Source organism: Corythoichthys intestinalis, chromosome 1 (assembly GCF_030265065.1).
Source record: "Corythoichthys intestinalis isolate RoL2023-P3 chromosome 1, ASM3026506v1, whole genome shotgun sequence".
Lineage (NCBI taxonomy): Eukaryota > Metazoa > Chordata > Actinopteri > Syngnathiformes > Syngnathidae > Corythoichthys > Corythoichthys intestinalis.
This window is the reverse complement of record NC_080395.1, coordinates 32,861,256-32,880,817: the sequence shown is the minus strand read 5'-3', so window position 1 is coordinate 32,880,817 and position 19,562 is coordinate 32,861,256. Positions and strand designations below refer to the sequence as shown.

The following is a 19,562-nucleotide window of genomic DNA, read 5'->3' as shown; positions in this document are numbered from 1 at the left end:
CCGTTTTTTTGCTTTTAACCAAGAATCAAGACTGTTTTACGTGCATATTGAAAAGAATCCAGGGATTTACGATAACCATTTATTCACAAGAATTTTCAACGGAAAAAGCTCTTTGTTGTGCTAAGGCAGCTACCACATTGGCTTACTGACTAGCATCACATTCAGCATATTTATGCAAAATAAATGCTAACTGCCCAGTTTTTTGCTTTTAACCAAGAATCTGTTTTACGTTCATAACTATAAAAAAAATTCAGGGATTAAAGGATTTATTCACAAGAATTTTCAAAGTAAAAAGCTCTTTTTATTTCCACTCGGTCAGCTTTGACGAGCACGCCAACAATGCAGGCCCCCTATGAATCGGCCCCGCGCCCTGTCAATATATTATGAAGTCTGTGATACAGTACAGCCAAAAGTTTGGCACACTTTATTCAACACAACTAAAACGATGGTCCAAGTCCCACAGATAAAATCAAGAAATTTGACTCATTTACCCATAATATGGCATACAGCGAGGAGCAGAATTATTTGCACCCCTTGTGATTTTGCAAGTTCACCCACTTAGAAAATAGGTAGAGGCAGTGGAGCGGGAAATGGGGTGCTGAGGGTGCTGCAGCACCTCCTGATGTTGGAAAGGGCGAAAAAAAACTTTATTTATTTATTTATTTATTTTTTTATGCCTTCAATGAGAATCCACAATGTAAATAGTCATGAAAAAAAAACACATAAATGAGAAGATGTGTATGCAAACCTTTGGCCTGTGCGGTACATGCATACATTTTTTTTTTTACTGCTTTTTATTCATTTATTGTTTCAATTTCATTATTTTACGATTAACCCCCCTTTGCCGGAGGCTCGAGAATTTTAGTTCGAAAGTTTGAAACTCAACGGGACGGTGTGTTCCCGGCCGCAGTGAGTGCTTTGTGGCAAACTCAGTGTCTTATAGCAGAGGCGCTGGCATCTTCATTGCATTCTGTTCGGTGGATGTAGACACACATGTCATGGCCGATGAAACCTTGATAAATGCACTTTCTTGGAAGTTTGGGACACTAGAAAAATGGCTATCACTGCTCCGATTGGAGATGCCCAAGTCTGGTCCTGGAGACCACCTATCCAGCTTGGTCCAGCTCATCTGCAAGCTCTGTAGGAGCCAGATGCTATTTATTTCATTCAGGTGTGTTGGTGGCGGGAGACATTGAAAATAGGCTGGATAGGTGATCTCGAGGACTGGACTTGGGCACCCCTGATTTACTCAAAAATTATTTATAAAGCATTAAAAACCTCATTGTTGATAAAAATACATATTTTTTAAATGTTGCGAGTCCATCGATTAACCTCGTCTATCATCTACTCCCTACTATGTACGCTCTTGACACACGCGGCGCACACCGCAGCTACAGGTGCCAGACACCTCACATATCGTCCCCTCCCTCCATCCAAACGCTGGTTGTGTGGCTGATATGGACTGAGTGGCGAAGGCCAATAATTGTGCCGGCACAGGTGAAATTCTCCACCTACTCCCTACTGCCAGTCCGGGCCTAGTGGAGGATCTTGCAGCTTTCTTTGATTTCACGAGGAACCTGAAGACTGCGATTGATGAAACAACTGAATTTAGCCTCTGTGGATAGCTCGCCAGATGCAGTGGTATTAAACAGCATTTGCGTACTACTTTTGCAATTCGACATCATTGCGATATAATGGACTGAATGAATGAAATGGAGTTATTTTGTCTTCAAATATTCATTTCGGATCCTACATTTTCTTGATCAAAACAGGTAAATTGTAGCTAAAAAAGTGAGCAAGGAGTTGAAACAGGAATGATGTTTTACCTGATCATTGATCACTTTCCCGGAGAATATGTTTTGCGTCACATTACTCAAACGGTTGACAACCTCAAGTTCGGAGAAACCAATAAAAGTTTTTATTCACAGATAAACAATGGACGGCTCTGGAACGCGGGCGGAAGGGGCTGCTGTGTAAAACGCTGATGGAGCTAGGGGAAGAGGACTTCAAGTTCTTCACAGATTTGCCTCAAAGGGTACTTGAAACCCCCACCCCAGTGGACATTGCTGACGAGCTGGTGAAAAAGCATGGCTCAAACGCTTTGAAAGAGACTGTCGAGATTCTGGTGAACATTGGCAACAACAATTTGGCCGAGAAGCTGCGCAGCGACATGCTGAAACTAAAAGGTTAGTCCCCAACGTAACTTCCCATGGTAGAAAGAAGTTGACTTAAACCTGTGGAAGTCAACCGTGAGGAGAGGAAACAATAGTTTTCTGTTCCACACGCAAGGGTCCAGCATTGATAAAACACAGGGTTAGACACATTTTGTTGATCCTCCATTCTGAAATTCTCCCCCAGGTGCTTCTTGCTTCTCCGTCAATGATGACGATCAAATTACCAGATTGAAGGCAGACTTGCAAGAAAACCTGCAGCGGTTATACAGCTTTGCTTCTGATGGCAACACCAAGCGCTGGCAGCAGCAGCCTCTGGCGGACGTCTACATGGCACTGGATGTCGCCTACGAGGGCGACGTCAGCCCTGACGAGCGGCACGAGGTCCTTCAGATGGAGACTCGTGCTGAGGTGGCCAAGAAGCCTATCCTGCTGTGCGACATTTTCAAAACCCATGGCGGGAAGGAGCGACCGATACGCACGCTGCTCACCGTCGGCTTCGCAGGAATCGGAAAAACCTTCCTTGTTCAAAAATTTGTGTGCGACTGGGCCAGCGGGAATACCAATCAGGATGTGCTATTTCTATTTCCCCTAGCCTTCCGAGAGTTGAACACGGATGAAGGGAAAAGCTTTACACTGGCCGAGCTCATCCAACGCTACGTCTGCGAGAGCAGGCACATGAGCAAGGAGACACTGAACAATATATTTGCCTACCTGCAGACATCCGAGAAGCGGGACTACGAAAGCAGCAGGATCAAGATCTTGTTCATCTTGGACGGACTGGATGAGTGCAAGTTCAAAATGGACTTGAAGAATGAGATTAAAGTAGACATGGACGTGACAGAGGCCTACCCGTTGGAGATACTCCTGGCGCACCTCATAAAGAGGAACCTGCTTCCCTGCGCCCGGGTTTGGATCACCACGCGGCCCGCGACGGCCCGCGATATCCCCTCCAATCTCATCGACAGCAGAACAGAGGTGAGAGGATTCAGCGATTCCCAGAGGCTGGAGTACTTCAGGAAAAGGTTCCCAAATGAGGAGCATGTCATTGAGCACATCCAGGTTTCTCGCAGCATCTTCATCATGTGCCACATGCCGATCTTCTGCTGGCTCACCGCCACAGTTATTCAGGATCATTTGGACAAAGAGAAGGGAGAGCTTCCCGAAACGCTGACCAACATGTTCTCAAAATATGTTTTTCGTCACCTCGAAAACTCAAAGGAGAGAGAAACTACTGAGTACATTGGTGACGTGAAAGCGCTAGCAAGGCTGGCCTTTCACCACACCATGAGTAGGCAACAGATCTTCTACGAGAAGGACCTGGTGGACAGTGGCTTTGATCACAGCCAAGCCGCAAAACACTGCGGAATATTCACCAATGTGTTCAAGGAGGTCCGTCCGCTCAGAAGAAACTTACAGGGCAAGTTGTTTCAGTTCATACATCTGACCATCCAGGAGTATATGGCCGCACTCTACGTGATGATGAGCCTCTTCCACGACAACAAGAACGTACTGGCTGATTCAGAGCTGGTGCGGGAAGTTGTTTTCCAAGAAGAAGAAGAATCAGAAGAAACAGAATCAGAGGAAGAAGATGAAACAGAATCAGAGGAAGAAGGTAAAACAGAATCAGAGGAAGAAGATAAAACAGAATCAGAGGAAGACGTTGCAATAGAATCAGAAGAAACGGAAGAAGATGAAGGTGATTGGAAAATCACTGACGTCCACCGGTTCGCTCTCCAAAAGGCATCAGAAAGTGAAGGAAACCTGGACCTGTTCCTCCGCTTCCTCCTTGGCCTTTCCTTGCCGTGCAACCAGGAACTAGTGGGGGAACTGCTGAAGGCTCCTCAGGACTATAGGCAAAGCAAGTCAAAGACAGTCGCATTGATCAAGGAAAGGTTGAAACGGAACCCTCCGGAGAAGAATGTCAACATGATTTACTGCTTAGATGAGCTGGAGGATGACTCCTTGCTGAAGCAGTTCTGGAAGGAAAGAGAGTCAAGAGGTTTTAGGTGGTCCAAAATGACAAATGACATGTGGTCTGCCTTAGCCGCCTACATAATGATGGACGCTGACATAATATTCTCCTATGACCTTGTCCAACACTGCCTGTGTTCCTTTGAGCTTGGCGAATACTGCCGATGGCCGCTGGGGCTCAAGAAGTTATTGGTGGTGGTCAAGGCTTCTCAAGAATCAATGTACGTGTTCTAAAGCAGGGGTCCCCAACCTTTTTTGCACCACGGACCGGTGTAATTTGAGTCTTTTTTTCACAGACCGGTGTTCTGAAAAATTTGGCAACCCATCAAAAATTGCAACTATCTGGTTCTGCGCATGCTCGTAATGTTAAAAATGACCGCGAATGCAGCGATTCCAAAGTAGACACTACAAACTTTCTTTAAAGAAAGGAATATTAACTTACGTTTGAACATGGATGGAAATGTAGAAAGGTTCTCCTCAAACAAATCCTGCCATGTTAGCTGCACACAAGAACTGCATACCGCTCTCTCACAGTCACTGACTTTGTCGTGTCGTTAAGCATTAATTAAGAAGCGCGCTTCACAAAGATACGACGTTGGAAATAGTAGCAAGGTTTTCAGTGCTCTCATACCGATGTCAGGATATTCCGTAATGACTTTAATCCAGAACCTCGTGGACTTAATCCAAAACCTCGGTAGAGTTGTTGTCTCAATATACATTTAAGGTCGCCGTCATTTGCGATCTCTACAAGCTGATCCTCCTGTTGCACAGGCATGCTCGAATCACTCAGTTTATTCACAAACGGGTCACGAATCCACTCCTTCACAGTTCTTGGGCCTTTGAGGTTTTAGGCTCATTTTCTGGCTCGTCAGATGCCCTCTTCGCGGTAAAAAAATCTCTCCAAAGACGTCTGTTTTCCAGTCATCTTCGCTCGTGTGGGGGCTTATTATTTCCGGGAACAAATGTGCTGCGCCTGCGGCCTTATGTACGTTATTATCGAGGACAAGCGCACGTAGATATGCTAGCAGTCCAATCAATGGATTTCTAGGATGACATTCTTATATATCCCGTGTATTATATCTAGAGTAGACAGGGATATTTGTGTGTTAAACAGGGGCACAGGCCAAAGTTAATTGGGCCAGAATGCAGTCGTTGATAAATTATTATTTCTGTGCGCCATGGGCTGTACCGGGCCGCGGCCTGGCGAATGGGGGCCTCTGCTCCAAAGTCTTCCTGAAGTGCGACAAATCCAAAAGCACAATGGCAAATCCCAAAACAAGTGCAACAAGTCACAAAACAAAAACAAAACAACTGCAAATTGCAAAACGAAAATCACAAAACAGACAAACTGAAAAAAATCCAAAAATTAAAAACTACTTATCTAAAAGCCCAACAACCAAGTCGAAAACAAAGCCAAAATAAACTCATTCACTCCCAGAGACGTGTTTAAGTTCATGTTACCACAGACGTGTTTAAGTTCAGGTTCAAGCACGTTAAAGGGAACCATAGATAGAAAGACATGTAGTTCTTAAAAGATAAATGTTCGTATGAGTTATAAGAATTTGATATGAAAGGGGAAGTTCGGAATTTTTGATATTAGGCTTAATCTTTGAGTTAGCGGGGCATTAATTAGTCGGTGGAGTTAGTTTCAGGGCTCCGGAGTGGCTAAGCTAGTGCGAATCAATGGTGCCTGCTTAGCATACCAATAAAAAAAAATATATATATATATATATTAACAGATCTAACAAAGTCAAATAAATTCAAAATGCAGGTCATTGTTCGAAACACCCATGCGGCCCAAACAATGTCACCCCAAACTGTTTTCTGTTCGCTAGCACAAAAAATGCAGGGTCAGTGTTTACCAGAAGTTTGTCCTGCAACTGAAACTGGAGTTAAAGTTATAATCTTGAACCAAAAAAAAAAAAAAAAAAAAAAGAAAGGAATGATGCGGTATGAGACAAACGTCCTTGATGACGACATCCAAAACAGTTCAAGGCAAGAGCGTTCGTGTTGACATACCTGTCAAGTAGTACGGTTTCAGCGTAATTTGTACAAGTGAGCACTGATTTTTAAATGTGTACGTCATACGTTCAAAAATTGTACGTTTTTCGTGCATTACGTTTTTTTTTCTCTCCGTTCAGATTTTGTCACCGTTTCAGCAACGAGACAATGCACCGAATGAGTCCGTAGCGTTGGCTCGCGAGAATCCCGCGTTGAGCTTAGTGTCTGCTTCTTCCGATCATGTGAATGCACTTGCACTTCCGCCACCATTTTGTGACTCGCAGTCGACAAAGTTGATACAAACGTGATAAAAATATGGATGAGCCAGCTCGTAAGAAAAGAAAAACTGTTCCCCATGGAAACCATCCACCAGAATGGGATACACAAAAGCGTCTTCGAAAGGTCCACAGTATTCATTTTGCGTGCCGTGTGGACTGAACATTAAAGTTTCGGCATAAGGATTCTACGATCTCAGAAAGCATTTCGAGACAAAAGGTCATAAAGATGCAGTCTGCAGAATGAAAAGCTACAAGCCTATCAATAAACAATTTTTACCGCAAAAAACCCCCAAAACACATCGGATGCTGTAACGAAAGCAGAGATTTTATTCTGCCAATTTGTTGCCGAACTCAATTTGCAACTATTGCTGATCACTTCTCAGAATTAGCAAAAGAAATGTTCCCTGACTGAAAGATTGCATCGGTAAGTTCATTCTATCAATAGACCTTTTTAATTTTGTTTACTAAAATATTGTTACGCACTGTAATTTTACTCAAGCTTATGAAAGCGTATGAAAAACACATAAATATAGATTCTTGGATTTCTCTTAATAGTTTTTAATATTTTTTCTGCAGAAATTTGCCTGTCGTCAACGAAGATCACCATGCTTGCAAAGCACTGTCTTACTCATGACTTAGTCATCCAGCGATGCAAAACACAGTGGTTCAGCCTCCTGGTTGATGTGAGCAACGACGAACGCAAACAAAAGACTTGTGGTGCTTGTCAGGTATTTTGATGGAGAAAGTACACTGGCCAAACTGCTAGATTTGTCAGATCTTCCACCAGGAAAAGCTGAGAGGCTATATTTGAAGCAATTAATGAACTCTTCAAAAAACATTCTATACCTTGGTACAATTATACTTTGAAGGATGTTACACCTCTAGGCCACATCAGGTTCCCAAAGATGAAAGTGTCGTTTTCAACTCTGCTCTTTCTGTCACACAGCAATACAGACAGTGCATTGCATGTGCATTTTCACAAGTCAAAAAAATCAAAAGAGTATAGGAAATCTTTGGGAGTGGACACACTAACGAACTACCTTCAAGTCAAACTGAATTGTGAGCTGAAGTGCCGTGAAATGCAGCCATCAAAAGACATGATAGAAATTGCCAAAAGTGCTACATACAATTATAACAAAAGTCACTGTTATATTTTAGTAATCATGATGTAGCTAAAGATATTGATTGTTCTTTGATTGCACCAGGTTATACTGTATGTGACAATATTACCAATAAATTCATATTATTCTAAAATTTGGGTTTTATTTTTGTTTCATATTGCATGCTATATAAAACGTAAGATTAGTCACCATTTTGTAAGAGCATACGTCATTATTTGAAAGCTTGCCAACGGCCTCGGGTTGACAGGTATGTGTTAGTGACATCGTCACTAGAAAATAAAATGCATATCTTAGGTATTCCCCAGGTTACGAACGACTTCCGTTGCTACACTGGTAACATAACCCAAATGTACGCTATTGTTGCCAACTGTCCTTTGAAAAACGGAATTGTCTGGTATTCAGAAACAAAAGTACCTGTCCCAAATTAAGATTACAAAGGACGCACTTTGTCCCGGATTATTATGAAAATTGAAACTAGTGTTTTATTTGTAGAACAAACGGATATACAAGTAGTTATGGTGCTTCATAGACTTCACTATCAGTTGACGGGACACCAGGTGTGGGGCGATCCATAGGGGGCCTAGTTTCAAAAATTTAAATTTCATATATTCTCAAAACCAAAGCTAGCGACCTAAAACCCAGGCAGGCACCTCTCTTAGGCATTTACACTGCTGGCCAAAAGTATTGGCACCCCTGCAATTCTGTCAGATAATGCTCAATTTCTCCCTGAAAATGAGTGAAATTACAAATGCTTTGGTAGTATTTATCATTTTGCACAAACTCAAAAATGGGGCAAACAAAAGTATTGGCACCCAAAGCCTAATGCTTGGTAGCACAACCTTTAGACAAGATAACTGCGAACAACCACTTCCGGTATCCATCAATGAGTTTCTAACAATGCTCTTCTGGAATTTTATACATTCTTCTTTGGCCAACTGCTCTAGGTCTCTGTGATTTGAAACTGCCATTTTCAGGTGTTCTATGGGATTCAGGTCTGGACTCATTGCTGGCCACTTTAGAAGTCTCCATTGCTTTCTCTCAAACCATTTTCTAGTGCTGTTTGAAGTGTGTTTTGGGTCATTGTCCTGCTGGAAGAACCATGACCTCTGACGGAGACCCAGCTTTCTCACACTGGACCCTACATTATGCTGCAAAATTTGTTGGTAGTCTTCAGACTTCATAATGCCATGCACACGGTTAAGCAGTCCAGTGCCAGAGGTAGTAAAGCAACCACAAAACATCAAGGAACCTCCGCCATGTTTGACTGTGGGGACCATGTTCTTTTCTTTGAAGGCCTTGTTTTTTCCCTGTGAACTCCTATGTTTATGCCTTTTCCCAAAAATCTCTACTTTTGTCTCATCGGACCAGAGAACAATTTTCCAAAACGTTTTTGGCTTTCTCAGGTATGTTTTGGCAAACTCAAGCCTGGTTTTGTTTCTCTGGATCAGAAGTGGGGTCTTCCTGGGTATCCTACCATAGTGTCCCTTTTCATTCAGACGTCTACGAATAGTACGGGTTGACACTGTTGTACCACTGGACTGCAGGACAGCTTGAACTTGTTTGGATGTTAGTCAAGGTCCTTTATCCACCATTCGCACAATATTCCGTTGAAATCTCGCGTCAATTTTTCTTTTCCGTCCACATCTAGGTTTACACTTATTGATGACACTGCGCACGGTAGACGCAGGAACTTTCAGGTCTTTAGAGATGGACTTGTAACCTTGAGATTGTCCATGCTGTCCTCAGACAATTCTTTGGTCTTCTTTTCTCCATGCTCAATGCGGTACACACAAGAGCACGAGACAGAGGTTGAGTCAACTTTAATCCATTTTAACTGGGTGCAAGTGTGATTTAGTTAGTCAACTTTAATCCATTTTAACTGGGTGCAAGTGTGATTTAGTTATTGCCACCACCTGTTATGTGCCACAGGTAAGGAACGGGTACTGTTAAGTATACAAATTGGAGAAATATCACATGATTTTTCAAACAGTGCCCATACTTTTGTCCGGCCCATTTTTGGAGTATTATGTAAAATGATAATGATTTTTTCCCCCCATTCTCTTCTGTGTTTTTTTTTCATTGCAAGCAAAATAAATGAAGATATTACTACTAAAGCATTGGTAATTGCAATCATTTTCTGGGAGAAATTGAGCATTATCTGACAGAATTGCAGGGGTGCCAATACTTTTGGCTAGCAGTGTACAAGTCTCCATGAGCAGTGACTTAAAAAAAAATTCAAATTTGTTCCCGAATAAAATTCTGATTATTATTTTTTTTTTTATACAACTATAAAAAAAAACTTAAAATGGCTATAAACTTCTCAAATTTTATGCAAGATGCACAAAAATCACCAAATGCTGAGATAATCCCCTATATTTTCAGGCTCAATAGCAATATTTAACCTCTAAATGTTTGCCCAAAATAGCAGGTTTTTTTTTTTTTTTAATATAGTGTGGGTTTTCAACAGCCAATAAATCCATTTTCACATCAGAAACTTAATACTTGAGGAAAGCATTTAGAATCATATTAATTTTGCTCAACAAAAGTAAAATATGTGTTTTCTATATACAATCACAATTTATTTAGGTTGAATTATGCGATTGTGTAGAGACTAGATTCTAGATTCTTGGTTAAAAGCAAAAAACGGGCACTAACGTAAGTTAAGGACGTCATAACCTACTACTGCTGCTACTTTGTTTTGTTTTTTTCGTCTTTTGCATCTTCAGAAATATAGTCATCCATTTTTTTTTTTTTTTTTTTTTTTAAATCACCGTACAAAAGTCAGCAGGCATTTCATTTGTCCTCACGTCTTCCTCCTGCCTGTGTTCTCCAGTCTAAGTGATTGTCGCCTGGACAAGGGCAGCTGTCACCTGCTGTCTTCCATTCTCAGCTCCCCATCGAACCTGAGGTGTCTGGACCTGGGGAATAAAATCCTCTTGAAAGGACTGGCCAGTCCACACTGCATCTTAGAATCCCTCAGGTAGGGAGGGCTTCTTGTTCATAATCTTATGTAGTTACGGTGGCCTAACATATGCATCGGACGGGCATACAGTACTGGCCAAAAGTATTGGCACCCCTGCAATTCTATCAGATCATGCTCAATCTCTCCAAAATGATTGCAATTACAAATGTTTCTGTAGTATTATGTTCATTTAAAAAAGTATTGGCACCTGTTGAAAAATCATGTGATGCTTCTCTAATTTGTGAAATGAACAGTACCTGTTACTTATCTGTGGCACATAACATCTGATGGCAATAAGTAAATCACACTTGCAGTCAGCTGAAATGGATTAAAGTTGACTCAACCTCTGTCCTCTGTCCTTGTGTGTACCACATTGAGCATGGAGAAAAGAAAGAAGACCAAAGAACTTTCTGAGGATTTGAAAAGCCAAATTAAGAGGGAGCATGGGCAATCTCAAGGCTACAAGTCCATCTCCAAAGACCTGAATGTTCCTGTGTCTACCGTGCGCAGCGTCATCAATAAGTGCAAATCCCATGGTACTGTGGACGGAAAAGAAAAGCTGACGAGAGATTTCAACGAAAGATTGTGCGGATGGTGGATAAAAAACCTCGACTAACATCCAAACAAGCTGTCCTGCAGTCCGAGGGTACAACAGTGTCAACCCGTACTTTTCTGAATGAAAAGGGACTCTATGGTAGACCCCGCTTCTGACCCAGAGACACAAAGCCAGGCTGGAGTTTGCCAAACACTTACCTGAGAAAGCCAAAAACGTCTTGGAAGATTGTTCTCTGGTCACATGAGACAAAAGTAGAGATTTTTGGGAAAAGGCATCAACATAAGAGTTCACCGGGAAAAAAAACGAGACCTTCAAAGAAAAGAACATGGGCCCCACAGTCAAACATGGCGAAGGTTCCTTGATGTTGTGGGGTTTCTTTGCGACCTCTGGCACTGGACTGCTTTACCGTGCCATGAAGCCTGAATGAAGTCTGAAGACTACCAGCAAATTTTGCAGCTAATGTAGGGCCCAGTGTGAGAAAGCTGGGTCTCCGTCAAAGTCATGAGTCTTCCAGCAGGACACTGACCCAAAACACACTTCAAAAAGCACTAAAAAATGGTTTGAGAGAAAGCACTGGAGAATTCTCAAGTGGCCAGCAATGAGTCCAGACCTGAATCCCATAGAACACCAATGGAGAGATCTAAAAAAAAAAATGGCAATTTGGAGAAAGGCACCCTTCAAATCTGAGACCTGGAACAGCTGGCCAAAGAAAAATGGTCTAAAATTCTATAAGAAACTCATTGATGGAGACCGGAAGCGGTTCTTCACAGTTATTTCGTCTAAAGGTTGTGCCAAATATTACTTGTAGGCTGGGGGTGCCAGTACGTTTGTCAGGACCATTTTTGGAGTTTTGTGTAAAATGTTTTTTTTTGTTTGTTTTTTTTAAATATTATTATTTCCCTTTTGTTTTTTTTTCATTGCAAGCAAAATAAATGAAGATATTACTACCAAAGCATTTGTAATTGCAATCATTTTCTGGGAGAAATTGAGCATTATCTGACAGAAATGCAAGGGTGCCAATATTTTTGGCCAGCAGTGTACATCAAATGTCTGCACTTGCACATTTGGAAATTGTACATGAACTTAAGGAAATGATGATTTTTACTGATGGTGTCATGCTCCATTTTGTTGGATACATGTTTTTCGATTTTGCTCGTGTAATACCCGAGAGGAGCTATAGATTTTCTGTTTTTGAACCGTTTTCGGGTTGTAAATTCTACCATCAGCTTTCGCCATGTGTCACATTCTGCGTTCCTACATAGATGTGTTCACATTTCCAGTATTATTCACTATATTGTTAAGTCCAACCATTGGATGACCATCATTGTAGGAGTTGTATGTCAGCTGTAACATGATGTAGAAATGCATCTGCATTTTAATACGGAAAATGAAATGAAGTCGCGATCTAGTATGCTTGCACGATGGACGTACTTGTCAGACTGGCATACGGGTACGCGGTTCTGATGAAGCATGGTGGTCTGGCAGAATAGTGGTTGACGAATCACTAGAATCGCTTCTATTAATAGTCAAGAAAATAAAGACAAAATGTTACTTTCAGTAGAACCTTCATAACCGTAAACAGGTTCCCTTCCTGACTTCAGGCAATTATCTCATTTGTTGCAGGCTGCTCGAATGCGGGATTACAGCTAAAGGATGGTTTTCATTGGCCGAGGCTCTCAAGTTATACCCCTCCTATCTTGAAAAACTGAATCTGAGTGAAAATGTTCTGTTGGACGAGGGGGTCGAGATCCTCTCGAAAGGGCTGGCCAGTCCAAACTGCAACTTAAAAATACTCAGGTAAGGAGCTCCTCCTGCTGGAAACTTCTGTGATTCCGGTTGACCAATCAAAAGAATCACTGCTGTTCCTAACCAAGGAAAAGTCAGACAATATGTTACTTTCAGTAGTAGAACCTTCATAACATCAGCCAGGTTGCCTTTTTGATTTCAGGTAATAAACTCATTTGTTGCAGGCTAAAAGACTGCGGGATCACTGATATAGGATGCATTTCGCTGGTCGAGGCTCTCAAGTTAAACGCCTTCCATCTTCAAGAGCTGGACCTGAGCAAGAACAAACTGTTGGATGAGGGTGTTGAGATCCTCTCAAAAGAACTGGCCAGTCCAAACTTTAGGCTAAAAATACTTGAGTAAGGAGCGCTTGCAGCTATAAATCTTCTGTGTTTCTGGGTGACCAGTCAAAAGAATCACTGCTGTTCCTAGCCAAGGAAAAGGCAGACAAAATGTTACTTTCAGTGGTATCTTCATAACATTAACCTTGTTCCCCCTCTTCAGGTAATTAACTCATTTTTACACTTCAGGTAATGAAATCATTTTTGCAGGCTGCAATACTGCGGAATCACGAAGCGAGGATGTATTTTTTTGGCCGAGGCTTTCAAGTTAAACACCTTCCTTCTTCAATAGCTGCACCTGGGCAACAACAATCTATCAGACGAGGGAGTCAACATCCTCTCAAAAGGACTGGCCAGTCCAAACTAGTGTTGTATCGGTCGCGAACGATTCGGTCTTTTTGAACGAATTGTTTGGGTGAACGAGACCGAACTAATCAGCATCTGCACTGATTCATTCTATGAAGTTAGGGCTTGTTCGCTGCGTGGGAGGGCGTTGAGCAAACGGCAGTGTCTTCTGACATCACACACGACCAATCAGACGCCAGCCTCATCGCGGGCAGGGGAGGGAGCGGAAACAGAATCAGGGCGTCTGTCACTCACTTCCACGTGTAGCCAATAAGCAGCCAGCGTGCACGCAAGGGGGCAAGACTGAGTTATGTCACTTCCCGTTCAGTGACTCGGTTCTCCGGTTCCTGACCTAGCTTGCTGCTAACTTGACTTTCCAGTAATGCGGTGAACGAGTCAAAAAATGGAAGGAAATGACTTTGTCACATATTTGTTAATGTGGAGCCTATCAAATGCTGCTCAAACAGACAAAACACCACACAAATCTAGCGAGCATGGTTTAGTGTACTACTTTTCTCAACAGACTCGGGACTACCTATGACTGACAACATACTATCAAATTTACAGTAGTTAAAACACGGGTAGCTAAAAATAAATAAAAATAAAAAACACGGGTAGCTACGAGGCAAGCAAAAGTGAGCTGCGGTCGCGTGACGGCACTCACGGCAGTGAAGGGGGCAGAGAACTGTCACTATATGGAGGCTTCATGGCAGCGATATTTACCTCATATGCGCACAGAAAAAATATTTAGTATTATCACCATCATACTGATTTGCAATGAAACTGTATATACATGTCAATTTTTTCCAACTGTTTTATTTATTTTTTTTTTTTCGTATCAGAGTGTGTCGGGTGTTGGTTGATTTGACAAATTATGTCCATCCGTCCATCATGTGCTACTCAAAAACAACGCACGCGGACACGGGAGATGTCGCAATATGTCTACATTTTTCTTAACAGACTAATGAGAGTAGAAAGGCAACATCGTAAAGAGCAAACAATTATTTCTCGCCAGCATTTGACGATCTGAGATGAGGGGGCGACAGGGGAGCTGACCGGATTATTTTATTTGTTAATACCAGTGCAAAAATTCAATACGATCATCTTAATACTGATTTGCAATTAAACTGTCGAATATCAAAATGTAGTATTGTTTTTATTTCAGAGCAGCACATTTGACAACTAGCTATTTACACTTCAGTTTTAACAATAGTGACCTAAAATAATAGCGATGAGCATAAAAACAAAAATACAACAGAGCGAGAGGTAAATATGATGTGTTGGTCGTTCCATATTTAGAAATTAAACTTTCGATTTATTTTTATTTTCGTGACAGCAAGCATGCTGCGTTGGCTGGTAGCAGCAGCATTGTGTATGTGATCAAGAACATGCTAAAGAAAGTCCGTGCGCCCCCGACCCCTACTCCCCTCACAAAAGGAAAATGTTTAACCGTGTCCTAAATCGAAATGCAAGCACGAGCCATGACTTTGAGCCCATAGAACTAGGACAGACGACGCGGAAGTTCTCCCTCGCTTTTGCAGCAGCAGGAGGGAGACGAGGCTGTCTGTGAAAGCAGAATGATACCGCCTGTCACTCATTTCTGAAACTACGACGAGCGGTGCCTGTGTGCAAGAGAGGGAGGGACCAAGCAATGTCACTTCCCGTTCAGTTATACTGCGAAGCGGTCTTTGGTGATTCGTTCGGCAACGTCACTTCCCGTTCAGTAACCGAACGATTCGTTTGGGCGGGGAGGGAGATGAGGGGGGCGAACGATTCGTTGAACGATTTGTTTGAACGAATCTTTTTACTGAACGAACCGGAATGGATTCGTTTACTCAAGTGAACGACAGATCCCGTCACTAGTCCAAACTGCAACCTAAAAAAACTTGAGTAAGGAGCTCTTGCAGTTATAAATCTTCTGTTTCCAGTTGACCAATCAAAAGAATTGCTGCTGTTCTTAGCCAAGGAAAAGGCAGACAAAATGTTACTTTCCGTAGAACTTTCATAACATTAACCAGGTTCCCTTCTTGAGTTCAGCTAATTAACTCATTTGTTGCAGCCTGGATAACTGCGGGATCACTGATATAGGATGCGTATCGTTGGCCGAGGCTCTCAAGTTAAACACCTTCCATCTTCAAGAGCTGCGCCTGGGCAGGAACGATTTGTTTGACGAGGGGGGTCCAAATCCTCTCGAAAGGATTGGCCAATCCAAATTGCAACTTAAAAATTCTTTGGTAAGGAGCTCGTCCAGTTAGAAATTTGTGGATCCGGTCGACCAATCCAAAGAATCACTGCTGTTATTAGCCAAGGAAAAGGCAGACAAAATGTTACTTTCAGTCAGACCTTCATATAACCAGGTTCCTCTCCTGGCTTTCAGGCACTTATCTAATTTGTTGCAGGCTGCACAGATGCATGTTCAGGAAGAAAGGATGGGGTTATTTGGCTGAGGCTCTCAAGTTAAACCCTTCCCATCTTCAAGAGCTACACGTGAAAAGTTATGATGCGTACTTCTGGGGAAAACAGGCCTTGGATCACATCAGTGATCCCAGCTTTCGCCTGTTAGTCAACAAACATCCAAACAATGTTGCTAGTCAGAGTGTTTATTCGCGTTCAATTCCAATTCTTTATGTCTTTCTTCAGGGTTAAATGTTGAAGCTAAGAGCAACACTTAATCTCTGGTGTGGTGAGTTATTCCAAATGTTCATTATTAGATGACATTGAGCCCATTCAGTCTCCTTCAGATTTTGTTTGGTCCCACATAGTGTCTGACGACCGCAAGACCACCGGGTATCGGCGCTACGGACAAAGCGGGATGCCGCTACTACTAGCAAGTAGAGTTCAAGGGGAAGGTCCACGACGCTGCCACCAAATTGCTGGCAGTTGGTCTCCGACACGAATTGAAATGTGTTGAATGTTTTTTTAAAAAATCATTTTGACATCAATGTCAAATCAAAACAACACAATCAAAACATGATCATTTTCACTTCTGCAGGTAAATAAGTGGATCTAATGTTGTTTTGTACCAGAACAGTAAAACCCTAACCTGAAATAAGTTTTTCAAATCATCTAACATTTGACAAAATTTGAAACATTTTCTGTGTGTATTCATTTTGCCGACTTGATTAAAGGGAATATCTCGAGGTTTTTTTGTGACTCAATGACTTCTCTCAAATTCACATTACAGTGCACATTTATCACTACTTTTGTTTTTACACTTGACAAGTATTTCTAATGGTCAACATAGATAGGGAATAATCATAGCAAGAGCACGATTTTAAAGGGCACCACAGATAAAAGAATAGTAAAGTAAAATAGAAATAATTGGATTTTGAAAGCCCTCAATGTTTTCGTTATGTAATAATTATCAAGTACTTCGAGAGGCTGGTTTTCCAGCACATCAAAGACAGCCCCCCCCCAACACTCAACCCTCACCAGTTCGCATACCGGGCGAACAGATCCAAAGAGGATGCCATCACCACAGCTCTGCACGCTGTGCTGAGTCACCTGGAACATCAGCAGAGCTATGCTAGATTATACTGCTGCATTTAACACCCATCATCCCGGACATTTTTATTACAAAGATGGACGTCCTGGACCTTCCCCTCCCCTCACATGCTCCTGGATTAAGGACTTTTTGCTCAACAGACTGTGAGACTTGGCCCCCACCATTCCTCCACCCGCATACTGACCACCGGCTCGCCACAGGGCTATGTGCTGAGTCCCCTCCAGTATTGCCTCTACACCTACGACTGAGACCAACCCACAGGAGCAACACCGTCAAGTTTGCTGATGACACCACAGTGGTTGGACTGATCTCACAGTAAGATGAGGCAGCCTACAGAGAATAAGTCCACAAACTCTCAGCCTGGTGCTCAGACAACAACCTGGCCCTGAACACCACCGAAACCAAAGAGGTCATCATTGACTTCGGGAGGAACAGTATCGACCCGCCGCCCCTGTACATCAACGGCGGGTGTGTGGAGAGGGTCAACACCTTCAGGTTCCTGGGAGTCCAGATCTCAGATGACCTCTCATGGACAGCAAACATAACAGCTATCATAAAGAAGGCTCAGCCGCGTCTGCGTTTCTTGCGAATCCTCAGGAAGAACAAGCTGGAAAGGAAGCCGCTGCTGGCCTTCTACCACTCATCCATTGAGAGCCTGCTAACATCCTGCATTTCCACCTGGTACAGGAACTGCACTGCCGCAGACAGGGAGAGGCCTCAGAGGACAGTCCAGGCAGCGCAGCGGATCATAGGCTGACTTCTCCCCTCCCTGATGGACATCTACTCCTGCCGGTGCCTCTAAACATCCTCAAGGACAGCTCACATTCTGGTTTCTAGCTGTTTGAACTGCTCCCCTCTGGGAGACGCTATAGGTGTTTAAAATCAAGAATAAAAAAGAATGGCTATTTTTTATTATATGTACATACCTTGTAGTATTTCCTTGTAACAACCAAATCTGTGTCCAGAGGCGCAGCAAGGGTCCCCGGGGCCCCAGGCAACAAGCAACATGGGGGCTTTCGAGCGTGTGCAAGTAAGGGGAACAGTTGGACTTGGAGCAATAGCATATTTAATAAAAGTCTAATAACGCCTCGCTCTCATAGAGCGCTTTTTAGGACACACAAAGTGCCCCCCCCCCCCCATTGCATTGCATAATTCAGAACTGTTGCTCACACAACTAATGAAAACAAAGAAATCACTATCCTTAATTATTTACACACACTTGCCTTAATAAACAAAATGTACTTCAGATTATTATTATTATTGTGCTTAGTACACATACCGTATTCTACTGACTAGCTGGTAAGTTAAATTGCTTTTACTTGGTAAGGATAACATTCTGGCACAGAAGTGAATCATGTAACATCTTATCAGTTTGGCTGATCAGTGTTTATGTTGATTTTAAACACTGATTTTATGTTCTAGGTAACATCTTTATGTATGAAAAAACGCTAGCATGCTGCAATGCTGTTAGCAAATGCTAACAAGCTAGTTACAACAAGTCAAGGCAGTTAATTGGTTTAGGACATAAAAATAATACTACTACTAGTCTGCAGTGCTTCTACTATATTAGGACATAAAACTACAGTAACATAGTACACTCACCGCTGTCTTGCTTCCTTTTCACCTCTTCTGCTTTTTTTTCTTTCTTTTTTCGCTTCCATAAGGACAACTTCTCTTCATTTTGCCAATTAAAAAAAACGCAAATCCCCGCACACTCTCACTGTTTGTCACGTGAGACACATACATCCTCGCGCAGTATAATGAACACAAAGGTGGGGGGGGTGCGCGCTGCGTGCACGTGTAGTCATCTTGGCCATAAAAGTGGCGAAAACTAAGCACTTTACACTGACTCATATGGATGTACTTACATTCGTTCATGGACGTACACATTTAACAGGTGGCCGTCCTCTGCTCAAAATGCGCACCTTACGCCTGGTAGAGTAGTTGTCCCCCAACCCAGAGGTTGTGGGTTCGATTCTTCGCCCTGATGAACTCGCCTAAGTATCCTTGAGCAAGATACCGAACCCCACGTTGCTCCTGGTGCTGTGTCACCAGTAGCTGAATGGCGAGATAGTGTAAAGCGCTTTGAGCACCTTGAAAGGTGGAAAAGCGCTATATAAGTATAACACCATTTACCATACCCAAGGAACCTTGCTAAAAGAAGTATTAAAATTGCTAATAAAATTGTTTAGGATTATTTTAGATGCATATATGTTATATTTTTCTTATAGAGTATTCGACAAGGAATACGATAGACCCATTAATAGACTTTCATGGGAAAATCACCATTTCTTTAAGTAGTCACATGAATAATGAGGTGGCCTGCGAAAAGCAAGAAAAGCAACTCGGCAAGGACTTTCCAGCGAGTACTTGGTGAGTCACTTATTAAACAATTATGTAGTATTAATAGCTGAATGGACTTTCTTAAAATTTGTATAATCTACATGACATGGTTAGTGCTGATTGGGATTGATAATAGAATTGTTAGATAATCTGCCAAATGATTCTATGGTATTTCAACAC

The 19,562-nt window shown here is 42.3% G+C and overlaps 2 protein-coding genes across 2 annotated transcripts in view; both read left to right on the top strand.

The window, feature by feature from the left end:
- The window catches only part of LOC130922900 (proline-serine-threonine phosphatase-interacting protein 1-like), a 38,495-nt gene extending 36,435 nt beyond the window's left edge, over nucleotides 1-2,060 (top strand). Inside the window, exon 17 of the transcript XR_009064612.1 lies at nucleotides 1,929-2,060. The gene's annotated coding sequence lies outside the window, so the exon portion shown is untranslated. The remainder of the gene's footprint in view (nucleotides 1-1,928) is intronic.
- LOC130912161 (protein NLRC3-like) lies at nucleotides 1,080-17,796 on the top strand. Its single transcript, XM_057830038.1, has 10 exons — nucleotides 1,080-1,140; nucleotides 1,929-2,186; nucleotides 2,359-4,366; nucleotides 10,379-10,525; nucleotides 12,687-12,860; nucleotides 13,034-13,207; nucleotides 15,594-15,698; nucleotides 15,934-16,124; nucleotides 16,297-16,365; nucleotides 17,411-17,796. Exons 1-10 carry the CDS (start codon nucleotides 1,080-1,082, stop codon nucleotides 17,794-17,796), a joined length of 3,573 nt encoding a protein of 1,190 aa, XP_057686021.1.
- The last annotated feature ends 1,766 nt before the right edge of the window (nucleotides 17,797-19,562 follow it).